The sequence below is a fragment of the Coturnix japonica genome, chromosome 9 (assembly GCF_054131305.1).
Source record: "Coturnix japonica strain WE chromosome 9, WE-NBRP24, whole genome shotgun sequence".
NCBI lineage: Eukaryota > Metazoa > Chordata > Aves > Galliformes > Phasianidae > Coturnix > Coturnix japonica.
The window spans coordinates 970,866-985,644 of NC_140671.1; the positions used below are offsets into that span (position 1 = coordinate 970,866).

At 41.4% G+C, this 14,779-nt stretch overlaps 1 protein-coding gene across 44 annotated transcripts in view; it reads right to left on the minus strand.

Moving 5' to 3' along the window:
• Nucleotides 1-14,779, minus strand: part of ARVCF (ARVCF delta catenin family member) — a 151,745-nt gene that overhangs the window by 95,289 nt on the left and 41,677 nt on the right. For 18 of the 44 annotated variants that reach the window (XM_085555514.1, XM_085555505.1, XM_085555497.1 and 15 more), the window contains one exon: nucleotides 12,006-12,071. Coding sequence is in view for 13 of the 44 variants with exons in the window: in XM_085555492.1 (XP_085411618.1) it covers nucleotides 715-930 (216 nt within the window). In the remaining 31 variants the exon portion in view is untranslated. Of the gene's footprint in view, nucleotides 1-714; nucleotides 959-4,183; nucleotides 4,286-12,005; nucleotides 12,072-14,779 lie in introns of all 44 variants that reach the window. The other 26 variants (XM_085555492.1, XM_085555489.1, XM_015877593.3 and 23 more) reach the window with 2 other exon arrangements.

Sequence of the window (14,779 nt, forward strand, 5' to 3'; positions counted from 1 at the left end):
ATCCATATAGCCTGGAGTCTCTCTGAACTGAGCAGTGTTTCCTCAGGAAAGAGACCTTCACAAACGGTACTGCTGCTTCTGCATGACTTACCTTGCACGTCAGAGTCATCCGCTAGTTTAAGTTATTTAAAAATGCAAGTAGTTATCGCTGCAGTTCGAGAACACAAATCAGATACAACAGTAGCTGGAAATCTAAAGCTATCACAGAGCTTAAGCTTGCATCATTTAAAAAATGTCCATCATTCCAATAAACACAGAAAACAAATTATGAAGTGCCCCTTATACAAACAATAAGACTTCACAGGAGGGAAATTCCTGCTTTTCATGCTGTTCTCCCTATTCAGAGCCCAACCATTTCTAATGGAAATTGTGTTTGCTATTGAGATTATGATTCAGCCCTGATTTCCAATCACCAGACCATCACCATACTTACAGCAAGGGCACAGATGTAAAGGAAGCTGTGAGGATCTCTCTTTAGGATGCACACATTTTACCAATGTCCCACAAGCTAAGAGGAAGCAGGAGCACCACCTAAAGCCAAGGCTTTGAAATCTGAGCTACGCAACTAAGCAATGGAACGTATCAGCTCTGGGAAACCAGAAGACAACTTATGGGATGAAATGCTGATGACAAACACGGTGCACCCGACTTTCAGGAATGGAGAATTCTGCAATAGGTGAACTGTAGCAACAGGTAAAATGAGCAGGCTGTTACCTGCAGTACAAGCTGCTGCCAGGCGGTTGCCAGTGGCTGACCATTGCCAATGTTGCAAATGCTCATTCGGTCTGCGGGCTGATTGGCACGCTCAAGTTGCAAGGAGACATTGCGCCGCTCTTCCTCGAGTGCACGGGTAAGCCGCTCAAAACGAGCTTCTTGCTCCTTAACAGATGCTAAAATGCTGGCAGCAGACCTGATATCATAGTCATCCATGATTGTTTTCAATGCTCCTGCCTGTTAACTGACATGGGCAAACGGAGAGGGGTTAGGGTTAGGTAAGAGGGTGGGGAGGACACAGGTCAGAGGTTAAGAATAAAAATGCACATTGTTAGTCACTGAGCCAAAATAGCGTTCATCCTAAGAAGTGAATTCTACTACTCTTCAAAAAGAGTTCCCTCCTTTACTGATCTGATTTTCAATCTAAAGTAATTAATCCAGTGCTTCTCTGTGAAGAAAAAAAAATACACGCTCACCTTGGACAGAGTTGATATTTAATTCCTTCAGTCTTTTTGCTAAAATTGCTCGTCAGGGATATTCATCCCTCTTGCAGATCTAATTTCACTTTGCAAATAGTAGCAGACAAAAAGCATTACACAAAAAAGGAAATTGGGAGGGGTGAGCAACACCACCTTTCTCACGACAGACACCAGGCATGTTCGACGTGAACAGCAAACGAGAAGTTTAATGTTTTTAAAGCCAGGCTATGTAGCACAAAACAATTGCATTCATTTTTCCAAGTGAACGGAATCCCCTCACATTTAGCAGACAGCAGCTGAAAATAGTTTTCCATTTTAAATTACAGGAGGACGCTGTAACATGAAAGATATTTTTAAATACAGACAGCACAATTGCAGTTGAGATGTGCTTGATGATTTCAGCATTGGAGCCAATGAAGCAGCCCTTCATGCAGCTGTTCGCTAATAACGTAAATGAAAAAGCCCAAATCAAACATGTTCAATGGAAAATGCAGGACTGCTTTTCTCTCAGTGCAGGAAAAAGAATTCAGAGCAGCAGATGCGTGTGATCTACGTCCTGCCTCCTGTCTTCACCACCAGAGTTATGAAGAATTTCATTTAAAGCTCTATTTCCACCTGTATGGTGCACAGAGCAAAACTCCCCATCGATTCCACACATTCCACACTGGAGCAGAAGTAATGGACTAAAAATCCACAGCAGATACCTTGATTTCATAGGAAACACCTGTCAATAACTCTGTGGTTCAATGTTAGCTCCTAAAAAGTTGCTTTTGAGAGGAATCCAAGCTTTATGAAATCATGCTGGAGAATGTAATGACTACCATGTCTAAAGCTCACAAGGTTTACCATCGTGATTTCAGTTTCTCATGCTTTCAGTTCAGTAAGTGAAAGTGTAAAATAACAGAAAGACAGTTCTTACTTATGCATCAATTTAACTTCCGTTGATATTCTGAAGGAAAACCAAAAACCACCAAAGGGTTTCCAGATGCCACGTGCAGGTCAAACACAGACCACGCTGTCAGCTTCAGAGATCTGCCACTGAGGATCTTATTTTGCAATGCTGGTCTATTGAAAGCCCACAAACCCATCAGAGGGCATTAAGGTTTCTGCAAAGGAGAATCACCATCCAACAGGACAGTGAACTCTCAGGAAGTCCATGCAAGGCAGGACAGTACTGCAGGACTCACCTGCTACACCTCAGCAAGATTTAGCCCAGCACAGCCCACACATAAATACAGCCATGCTTCCTGGACCTAAGCTGTCTGACATGCAGCCAACTTGTGTATATCTACTTCTGTGCTTCCCTACTTCGCACAGATGGAGACAGCTCTGCCTCCCAGCAGTACAGACACACTCACAGATTCCTCAGAGTTTTATCCTGGATGTATTCAGACCAGATGAAACTCAAAAATCCAATGCAGGATGAAACTTTTCTGTCCTAAGTTCAAAAGCTGTAAGAACTTGATGCTACACACGAGAGATCCTACAAACATTGGGGTCTCTAAACAGTACAAGTCTCCAGAGAGCTACAGACATCTCCCTGCAGAAAATGAAACATTAACCTCCTTCCAACAATAAATACGGCACTTCTTTTCTCTGCACAAAGAAAGACTGAAGGCTGAAAATAAACAATATATTTTCAGATGTACAGTTAGTGACCGTAAAATTCCTAATTGCTATGCAGAAACTGCAGCAGGACCCGTAACTGCCTTTTAAGAACAGTTGGACAAAGACTGGCTTCTGCATTTCAAATGATTTATTAGCAGATAAATACTTGTTTGCTGTTGATTGCACTCCCAATTATTTACTCTGGGTTTCAACAATTTACATTATCAGCAGTCTAGACTATAGACTAGAGGAGGAAAATAGAAGTACTGACTCATGAGTTACTCAGGCCGCCACTTGCAATTTGCTGCAATTTGTGACTAAATTAAAGTGCACTGAAAAGCCTATGACTAAATGAAAACATTAGACCTATAGCAGCCCCGTCAAGTATATTCCTTAGGTTGCACTTCTAAAAACAGCAAACGCTTCCCTACAAGGTGTCAAAGGCTGCGCTGACAGCAGCAAATCTTCTCCCACCTGCCTATGTGACTCTAAATACGTTATTGTGCTGTGTTAGAGTTAAAGCCAAGTAAGAAGATCTATTTTTTCTGACTGTTCATGTGAAGAACTAACGCATCAAATGGGCACCTATGGGTCAATACAGCTTAAGAGTTCAATAGGGATGAAAATCACCGCTGCAGCAAAAAATGCGGAGCCCATACACTGCTCAGGCCCCAGCTCATGCTCAGGTTTGAAGGGTGTTGGAGATCCTGGCATGCCCAGGGCCACTTGGTCCTCTGCACATTAATTAACACAGAATGTAGCTGATGGTCAGTAACTGTCAAAGAACCCTTGAGATAGAAGGTGTCAGTTTCTCTGAGATTTGTGCATCTAAATTGAGCAGTTCTGCAGAACCTCCCATCCCAGCACTTCTCAGAATGTTCTGCCTTACTAAAGCAAATGCATATTAGAGCAAGCTGTGCTTGAAGAGAGCGGCCCACCAGAGCATCACAGAACGTTCTCCTGGGGGAAAGGGAGGTTCTCCTCAAAGCACACACGAAATGTCTCAGCTCCAATAGTCCCAGTACTGAGCACAGCTATTGCTCTTTCCCAGCACAGTTTAAGTCCTCTAGGTCCTGCTAGCAAGAAATGGTACTATGATGAGCAACAGGAAGCTTGTATGTACAGCAAACAGACAGCTGTAGTAGCAAACACGAAAGCCAGTGAGCATGCATGGAAACAGTTGCTATGTGCTTCTGCAGGGAAGAAACCAACCATCAGCTTAAAAGCAAAAGTGGGGCTAAAATAATTTGTGAAGCTGAAGCACAGCACATGGTAATTATGTTTTCACCCTGAAGTGCTACAAGGGACGAGCAGCACAAAATGACTGTTATCCCCCACGCCATATCACCAAGCATGCAGAAAAAAACAAGCAAGATACACACCTAGTGGATTACTGGGGTCTGAATGTCAAAGATGCTGTGACATCACTCTCTAAGACTAGGAAAGTATTGACAAAGTAGGACAGCAGCCTCAAGCAGAACCAGCTATAAGAGAGGAAAGAGAAGAAAGAGTTAGTTAATAAGGTATTACAGCCTAGCTGCTCCTTAGCACGTTGTATAAATTATTTATAATACTGTTTTGCTCCTAACTTGGAAGAAAAGGAAACAAACAACATTCAAAGGAGGCAACCTTGAGACTGCTGAAGACTACAAAACAATATCAAAAATAGGTTTGTGATCTGCTACCAGCAGTCAGTACTTGCAGTTATGGGGAGTCTGCTAAACTGGGGCAGACTGAGCTGGAGCACTGAGTTTGAGCATTACAGAACTGGATGTTGCAGCCAAACATTTTACAACACAGGAATCTAACGCGACACCCTTTAATCAACATCACTTATTTAGGCACACAACTCTGGGCCTTGTTTTTGATGTCTGAGCCCCCAGATAGTGCAGGATTGTTTCACGGATACCTATCAGAGAGGGTAGATTCCTTTCCAGAAGAGGCACACAGAACAATAGTTTCAAGTCACTTTCTTTACAGTGTTTGTAACCCAATCCAATGCGAAACCCAAGTGAGCGCAGGCTCTTGGATGTTAGGTCTTTTATTTAACTTGGTAAATCTCTGAGCTGTTCAGTCATAACACATTTAACACCACACTTCTCTGGGTCATTGATCACAAATACAGTACCTGTTTTTGCTGGACAACGTAGAGAACAGAATCTGTTTCACAAAGCCATGGTTCCATGAAGGAGCACATCCAGTTTTAAGCTACCGCGATGCAGAAATGCAGCAACCACACGGCACAAAGTGCAGAGCCAATACAAACTTACTTTACTGGTTCAAATACTTCAGAACACGTTCAATGAGTCATTTTGCTCCAGCAGATTTCACGCTTGACCAGGTACCGTCTGCCTCCTTGAAGCCAGCATAAACACTATTTCACATCTTTCTGCCAAATTACCAGAAAGAGGGTCCTTTCTTAGCACTGATTCAGTCTCAAAGGGCACTGCCATATGAAAGAGAAACAACTGACTTTCCTTAAAGTAAATGCTGTGCTCAGAACTTACAAGGTAGAACAAAACTGGCAAGGATATGGCCAAACATGAAAGCGAGGAGGCAGAGTGAGAGAAACACTAATGCTGAAGTAAACGACCAGCAGGAATAAATCAAGCACAATTCAGTTCCTACAGACAAAAGAGCAATACTTTGCAGAAACAAACACCAAACAAAATGTTTCTCAGACCTTACGGTGAAATTTCTCCTGAGTGTGGCTCTTCCCGCTGCTGCTCTGGTTGAGCGAGTTCTAATTTGACCCTTACTGACAATCCCCACCAATGAATAGCAATGAGGAACTCACAAAGAAAGCTACTGCAATATAGTTCTCTCATAGGCACAGACAGACACACTGTGCCGGCATCAAAAGAAACAAAAAAGCTTTTTTTAAAATAAATTCTTAGGACAGAAGCATTCTGTGGAACAAGGCCTCCACAAGGAGAAGGCAGGAAATGCTGGAACTCTTTAAGAAGGAACTTTGGATCCTAAAAGCAGAGCAGTGAGCACTGCAGCTGCCAGCTCTATCACTGCAGAAAAATGTCTGCATAAAATCTTTGGGCATTACATCAGTGAGATTTCAGCCAGGCATCCAGCAGGATGCACTTCACAGGAACAAACTGCAAACACAGTTACAGAACAAACTACACTCCGGACTTGGCAACAAGCACCAAACTACATACACACACATCACCGCATGCACCGTGCTCATCTAAGAGCCTCTAAAGAGGTCCTAAGTAGTACTTCCATATATATATAAGCACATGTATATATACTTACAGCCACTAAGATATAGTAGTATTATGTTATAGCTAGTATATTATATACATTATAATAATATATAAATATATTCAAATATATGGAAATGTAGGATACCTATAGAAAAGCCATACTAATTCAAAGCACTTCTTGCATCATCAGAGCCGTACTTATGACCTCGTGCAGAATGAAGTGCACTGAATAAAGTCCTCCCAGCATGGATACAAGCCTGCTGACAAAGGTGCATTCTGAGTCCCAACTGCGGTTTGAAAGAACAAAGCAATTCTACAATCGTACCAATGCCTCCCACTGTCAGCACAGGTCTGCAGTCAGACTTCCTCCCTCATGTGCCATTTCAATACGGATCTTCCAGCTAATCTCTCCTGTTTCACCAGTGCACATTTAAATGACACCAGCCACTGTTTTTCTATGGACTCCCTTGGAAAGTGACTCTTCACTTCATGGCAGCGTTACCTCAGACTCTCCTGGATTTTCTTCCAAACTCCCATGCAGTGTTTTCAGCTCTTGGTGGCACAGCAGGCCCACGCAGCTTTAATTGTACTGTCACTCCGTCTCTCTAGTAGGATACACCCCTATTGCTACAGCTACTCCCGAGGGAGAGGAAAATAAATTAGAGCAATACAAAACACCTCTATAACTACATGCATATAATAGCACTAATAATTCAGAGGAGCATTATACAAAAGCCACCCTTGTAAAGATATTGAAATATGAGGGAAAAGTTTTAGTTTTTGAGTAGTTCTAGCCCAAAGTTCCATTTCATTCCGAAACGTATCATTTATAGGCCAGAAGAGCGTGACAGCACCTCTCTGAAGCACAGCCCTTGCTCCTCAGGCCTTAAGAACTTGTCTGCACGGGGTAAGCTTAAGTCTTCAATCACAGAGCATTCGTTATGCCGTACTTCCCTTGAAGATCAGCGTTGGTGTTAATTAAGCATAAAATAGCACAGCAAAGTGGCGTCGTTTCGCTCACACTAAGTGTCCACCCTAAGGCTTAACGGGGTATGTGATGGACTGTAGGCTCACACTGCACGCTGTAAATTCTCTGCACAAACACATTTCCCATAAGTATTTGGTGGAACATGTTTTTAAAATCACACACATACCAGAAGATGGCACAATGTAGAGATGGCTGCATTCTGCTACAAGTCTGCAGAACACGAATGTGACAGCTCAAATCCCTGCTATTGTTCCACCTCAATGAGTGCTAATTCCAGCAAACTCAGTCAGGACCATGGAAGCACAGGCACCATTCAGTTTTTCATTCCCACCAGAGAAAGAATCACTGGTTTGCAGAACTTTATTTCTATGTATCTACTTTACTTGTGTAGCATTTGGAAGGCAGCACTTCCCCCGTGTCAAGAAGCCAACTCTGTAACACAAACAGCACATCTGCTGCTTCTCAAACCTCTGACTCATTTTCTTTGCAGCTTGCAATTCTGCAAGTATGATTGCTACTGGCTTGATTAGTTCACAGGGCAATCACTTTAACACCCCATAACACATGCCAATGCATCCTAAAACTGCTGCACGTCATTGATTTTTCAAAGGTCTCCCCCACTGAAATCAATAAGCAGCTCTACTTAAAATATGGATTGCACTTTGTGGCCCCTTTCTGATTTGTGTACATTCAGGTTTCAAAGCATTCTCACAGTGGCTGTTAGCAGAAGCCATAGTGATGAGCTGCAGCACAGCCCTGCCCACAGCCTGACTCCTGCTGCCATGGGGTGCGTTGGTCCCTCTGCAGTGAGCAGAACCACCCTGCAGCTGTCTGCAGCAACTTTAACCCACCAGCAGAAAGCAGAGAATTCCAGTAGATGACCAGTTTCTCATTAATAAAATGGAACAACTGAAATATTACAGTAAGGCTGGAAAATCCTGCAGGTGGTTCTGACCATTGTTTCATTAAAGACATCCTTGTGGTATCTTCTAACAAAGACAAAATAGCAAAATGGCAAGCAACAAAGATCGGGACAGCTCTGCAGCTGAGCTGAACAGCAGCCTGCTTTCCCTCATCCGCATGCTGCAGGAGCAGTGGCAGCAGACAGTGCTGCAACCAGCTGACACTGGGAAATGGTCCTTTCACTGCAGGTTAAGAGGAAAAAATTAAACATGACCCCACGGAGCAGTGAGAGCTTTACGCTCAGCAACAGATGTGCCAAATGACTTATCCCAACCAGGAGGAGTTAATTGATGTTATAAATAGTGCTCTGAAGCAAAAAAAGAAAAAAAGGCCAAAGCCATAGAAACGCTCCCAAACAGATAACCCTTACAGCCAAAGCACACTGTGCAGCTTCACTTAAGAGCTATTTTCCTTTAAAAAGTGGGTTTTGGTATTTTACACGTAGATTAACACAGAGATAATTTGATTTCCAGCTACTGAGAGATTTCCTTCCTTTCATGTTTCATAAGAACAGGACTGCAAGCAGCTAAATGAGATCTGTAGATTACAGTACAAGAAGGGCTAATAGAACTGCACAGCTACATTCCTGGGTAATAACCAACATTCAGTAACCCAGGGCTCCAGTCCCAAGGTTTATGAAGGCATTTCCCATTAATGCTTTGAGTGCAAATAAATGCATCAAAAAGAAACAGATCTTTTAACCCACCTGAATCAAACACTTGGTATTTTGCTCCAACAAACAATCTGCCATTGCTAAGCAAAAAATAACCACAACTCTTGTGTTCAAAGGAAGCATCTTTCCTGTGGTTTTCCTATGGCTTTCAGGAGGAAAACAAAGAGCAAACCCCTCCTGTCTTCCTTCTGGACATGCACCTTGTTTAACTCTCACTGTTGTGGCTGGTGGGTTCTGTGGCTTCTGCATCACACAGAACGAAACTGAAAATATTTGTACGGACAGGAAGGATGAAGTGTCAACATTCATGTCTAATTCTTGAAGCCACTAAATCAAATGAATTTTATTAGCTGCTTACTAATCAATCCTCACTCATATTTCAACCTCTCATTAAAACCAGCCAAATTTAGACCCCACGTTGCTTTAAATCAGAACCAGTATCAATGAAAAGAAGATTAAAGCAATATGAAAAGAGGGAAAGAACAGAACGAGGTCTACTAGCTCTAATTCTCTCCAGTAACATCTGTCTCATTCTAAAGCGAGTGGGTTTATTTTTTTTTTCCCACCATGCTGAATGTGGAAGCCTGGGGCACAAAGTAAACCTGCTCAGAGCAGAACTATAGAGCTCCTTCCTTTAGTTGTATGTGCAGATAAAGATGGATCAGACAGACCCTCTGCTGCCTCAGCATCTGTAAATTTAAAATGCAATCTGAGTTCGTTCTACCCTCATATGTTTAGGATGAAATCCAAGTTTGTCATGGTTAACACCACAGCTGTTTTAGAGCTACAAGACAAGCATGCATCTGAGAACTGATAAATAACATATGAGCAAAAGAGAAGCATTGAATTCATCTTGTGTCTTGAATGGTCGTTCAGATAATGCATAAACATACAAGGGCAGGAAAAACAGATAGATTTCAATGACAGTCTCAAAGAGACTCTCATCATTCCATATGATGGATTTTGGCAAGTAACATCTCTAACACTGCCAACAGAGCAGCCTTTGTCACACACTGCAAAACATCCCCCTCCAGAGCCTCGCTGACCAAGGGGCAGAAACACCATGAGAACTGTTGATTTACTTCCTTGTATTCACATGCAAGGCACTGCTTCATCTTTGAAGTAGGAATCCTGCGTCACCCAGAAGCATTTTGTGTTCTACCAGCCAAACATGTTGTCTTCTTCCTATACTAGCAGCCAAAAAAGCCTTCAGAGAATAATATTCAGGACACGACTCACTCGTATCACGGGGTAAATCAAGAAGCCATAGGAACCCCAATATTTGTACACATTCTATGTTCTGTAGTCATTTGGTGCTTTCACTTGCATGGAACGAAATGCAGTTCTGTACTTAGACTGCTCAGTGTTTGCTGCACTCATCTGCTGCACCACTGTAACAATTTTCACAACTAAGATCTGGTTATTTACTATGTGGGTTTTACTTTAAAAATACCCAAACACAACACATTGGTTTATAACTACCAACATTTGAACATCAAGAGCCTTAAAAGCAATCAGTGCGAGGAAGAAGTGACACAGATAACTTCCTCAATGGCATGCTGAGTAAGTAAAGATTTTCTTTCTGTTCTCCTAATTCAAGACAAGAAATTCAGCAGTTACAACTAAACGCTCTGGTACCAGCCATGGAAAAATATTGATAGCAGAGGCAGTAGAAATCTCTGCAGTCAATTATCTTCTAAAATAGCAGAAACAGTTGTGCACCTTGGCCTCAAAGTCTTTCAAGTGCATTCAAGTGCTGCACTTGAAGGTCCTTCTGCTTGCGGTCTGGCGGCACATAGACTCAAGCAAGCACACCACTGAACCATGGCACAAGGTTAACAATGATCCAAAAACCAGTAGGAACTGGGAAAAGTACTGTATTTAGGGACATCAATACCAATCGTCATTTGGAAAGGTTGTTTTCTTCCAGATAGCTATAGTTAGATTCTGACTTCATTCCTGTCAAGGCAATTCTACTTCAGTATCTTTGACTAAATCTTAATGCTTTTTGTAGTTTATGTTGCTAATCAGTAATATTTCCTCTTTCCAGGAATGCACTTATCACAACTGCCTAATTACAGTTATTTGGACGCAGAAATACTTCTTCCAGATCGTTAAGTATCCGCTCCAAGAGACAACTTGCTACTCAAACATCCCTTTTTAATAACCACTCTGCTGATGGCTGCTTAGTGGGAAAAATAATTCTGCTTTAACCATCTACCCACTTCAAAAGTTTAAACAAGTTCCTTCTATTAGAGCGAAATCCTGCACTGTGTAAGTAAGAATGCCTTCCAGCTACAACCTTCTAACTTACTTTATTAAGGTTCTGTAAGCAAGAGATAAGTAGCAAACAGTTCAAACAGCAAGTGCAATGCAATCTCTGCTCGGAAACCTTCCCACAGAGCATAGAAACAGGCCATATACACACCTTCAGTTTTCATATTTATAAAGATGACAACATTTAATGTAAAAGTAATTAAAAGAGAAGAAAAAGAACTTTATTAAAGAACAGTAACAAGATACTTCTAGTTCAAAGGATTCTTTTAAAAGAATGCTTGGCTAAAACCATTATCTACCTACATTGAGAAAAATCAAATGCTACACAGAAGGGAATGATATTTCAGGAAAGCAAACAAAAGAACTGCATTATTAAATCCCATTATTCACCACTGCAGCCCCAGGTTTAAAACAGACACATCAAAGTACAGAGGTGAATTTTCAGCAGCTGAAAATGCTTGCGGTCATCCTGTAAGCAACCAGAGGATGGGCCTTTTGATCTCAAGCAAGGCTTCGATATAGTCGGCAGCGTGTGAACAGAGAGAGGAAGACATCTCCTAAGTGTGACCCTTACTGCAAAAACTGGAGTGCAAAATGATGTGTTATAGACATCAGCCAAGCTTGTTCAGATGCAGAAACACCTGCAAGAGGCAGGTCAGTCCTCCTGCTGTAAAAGCAGCCTCAGGAAGAAGTCCCATAGTAGGAGACACCTCCTACACTGTGAGGGTTAGAACGGAACTAAATGAGAATTTCAATGGTAGAAGAGGAGAAACAAGGATCAGACATGGTATGAAGTCAGATAACCAAATAATTGCCACCCATCTTGTCAGTAATCACCTCGCACTTGAATTTTACTCTCATCAGTGCCTGAGCTCTGAACACAAAGCAGAACTACAAAGGTTCCAGTTTAAGTTCCACGCTTTTAATACTTGCCATCCCACCAGTATTTGAAAATCAATTTTAGCTGGCCTCAGTAGCCCACAAACTGATGTACTTCCAAGAGATGTAAAAAACAAAAACCAAAGCGTAATGTCTTAACATACACAGAAGCAAAGCAAGAAATTACTGAAGAAACACGATACCTTTTATGGTGTTCTTTTCTTGCTGCAGCTTTACAATAGAAATTCTCCCTTGATTTGATGATAACTCTGTCAGAGAAACAAAGAAAGGAAAAAAAGACACTTATTAAATCCAGAGAGAGTAGAAAGACAGGAGTATATTTAGATAAGCAGCACTGTTCACATCATACAGGGGAAATCCGTTACTTCTGTCTTTACTCAGTTTCCATTCCCTGAGTCATGCTGGTGTACCGGACTCCTGTGTTACTTCAGGTATCGATCCCACCATCACCTGAGACCCTCAGAGATCCCATACAGCTGGATTACAGAAAGTAAGCCCAACAGGAAGCATTCTTTGGGTAAGGAGCCCATCGAATCCTCTTGATTTCTGTCCCAGTACCAATGCCTATGACATTCCACCAAGAGATGAAAGACCAGCTCTTGATACTCCAGTATTTGCATTCAATTATCTTTAGAAATTCACTGAAAATAGCATTATTTCTGTGTCACATATGAGCTCGGAGTTACTTTATAAACTCCTACTCATTCTTAATTATAATGTAAATCAGTGGATCAACATCAAACAAGCAACCATGAACTAAATCAGCTGATAAAAATGCAGACAAAGTTTGGACAAAAGCAGCGGCAAAACACCCAGAGCATCAGAAAAAGCCTCATAGCAGCTCAGTCAACATGGACAGATACACGGACCTTTCAGAATAGATGCTCTGGGTAATAACAGTCACTGCCATTATGTGGAACTTAAGCACTGCACAAGAGTAGAAGGCCCATGTCGCATTACACAGACATGCCACAGTCTGATCTGTGGCTTTTTAAAATGTCAGAACCAAAAACACGCCACAGGGTAGGAAATGTCACTCAAGTCATTACATGCAAAACAGTGCTGTAAATTATTTGTTAGGGTAATGATGGCTGAGCTGACTTTGGCAACCCATCTGCACCTATTTCCTGCAGTACATTAGTTTGAATGTGCCGTGTCTTTATCAACAGAGAACATTCAACAAATACAGAACAACTGAAGGCAACAGGTGATTACTTCAACATATCACATACTATACAAGCAAGTTATACTTAAGCTAATCCTTTACGGAAGGAAACATCAAACTCTTGTGCATTTGGTATATTACTATTCATAAGAAGCCCAGACAACACTGAATGTAAGACTAGGATTTTCTACCCAACATCAAAGTTAATTAAAACTGCCAGTTCTTCATAGCCACACTTCTATGAAGGGCAATATTTCCACGGTTTGCTTTCCATCACATCATATAGATTAGCAAACATACACAACGGGTGAGATATGCAGAATCCACCAGGTAGCCATGAATTACACACTGCTAACAGGATTTGAAGTTCATAATCTTCCTACTGAGACTCTGCTGACAGCTGGTCGTACCACTATTAGGTGTCTAAGAACTAAAGGACAGGTAGGTGTGCACAGAAACTAGGAGCTCACAGGCACATCCAATATATGACGTGTATGGAATGAACAAGAGCTCCCCAACATGGTCTCTCAAGTATTTAGCAATAACATCGCTAAAAATAGCTGAATGCCTTATATTAAAAAATTAATTTAAAATTTTACAGCTTAATATGCATAAGAATTCATCACATCCAATTAAATTAAAATGCAACACTTGATCGCTTTTTATGCAAATCTGAAAAAGGACGATTACATAATATGCTAATGCACAGTTCGAATTTACCTATTTCTGTTTTCCAGTATCCTAAGGATAACCACATTGAATGCAGGTTGTCATAGCATAACCGAGGCACAGTGGACCAGCAGAACTGCAGGCTAGACAGAGGAGAGTGATAAGATCCCAAAGGAGATGAAGGGATGGATGGATCTCAGAAAAGAGAGACAAGAAGGCAGAGAGCGGTTTAATTTGTAAGCAGACAAGTTCAACACAGCCTTCAAGAGAAAATATTCAGCAGATTCCAGCTGTGAATCCAGCTAAAGGTTTGTACTTACATTTCTTCAGGCAAGCTATTCAATACACTGCTATGTTTAACTGAAATAGCAGTCCAAAACAAAGAGAGAAATTAAGCTCTCCCATCTGGCCCCTATTTGAAAATGTTTTGATGTAAGGAAGGAAGGTGCCGCCTGAGGGAAAAGATAAGTTTAATGTATGTGTGTCACAGCTACTCTAATGGGTTTGAAACTCACTCACTTCACAGTCCAACTATACAGTTATGAGCATCTTTAATATTGCCTTCAGCAGACACTTGCTAAAAAAAAAAAGCCTTGAGTTTCCTAAAAAGTCAATCTTTGTGGGGAACTTTAATTCAAAAAAGCAAACTGAAATTTACAATTACTATGGTACCCTACTTGATGGAACAGATAGAGATTCAGGTTTTCCCCCAATTTCCAGGGCAAGAAAAAGCAGCTAAAAGGTGGCGTTAACTCCCAGAAATGCACATGTCCATATTCACAAAAAGGTTACGCTACTACCTATAATTTCATGTTAGCTGCTGCATGCTAAGCACATTTATTAACATCTCTTGTTCCCCAGTGCTTTCAATTCAATAGATTTAAGAATGGTGAAGTCGTAACAGCCTGTTGGGTATTACCTTGGCTTCAAACACTAAAAAAGGGTTCTGGCTCTTATTTTAGAAAGGCTGAGGGGTAACAGCAGTAGGAATCTGGTTGTCCTGGCACTGCTTGAGCGGAGTTATTTGCTTTGCTGTATTATTTCCATTTTTATGACTGCTCTCATCTCTTTTTCATGCACTGCTTTCTCTCTGCCAATATACAAAAATTTACTATGATCCTG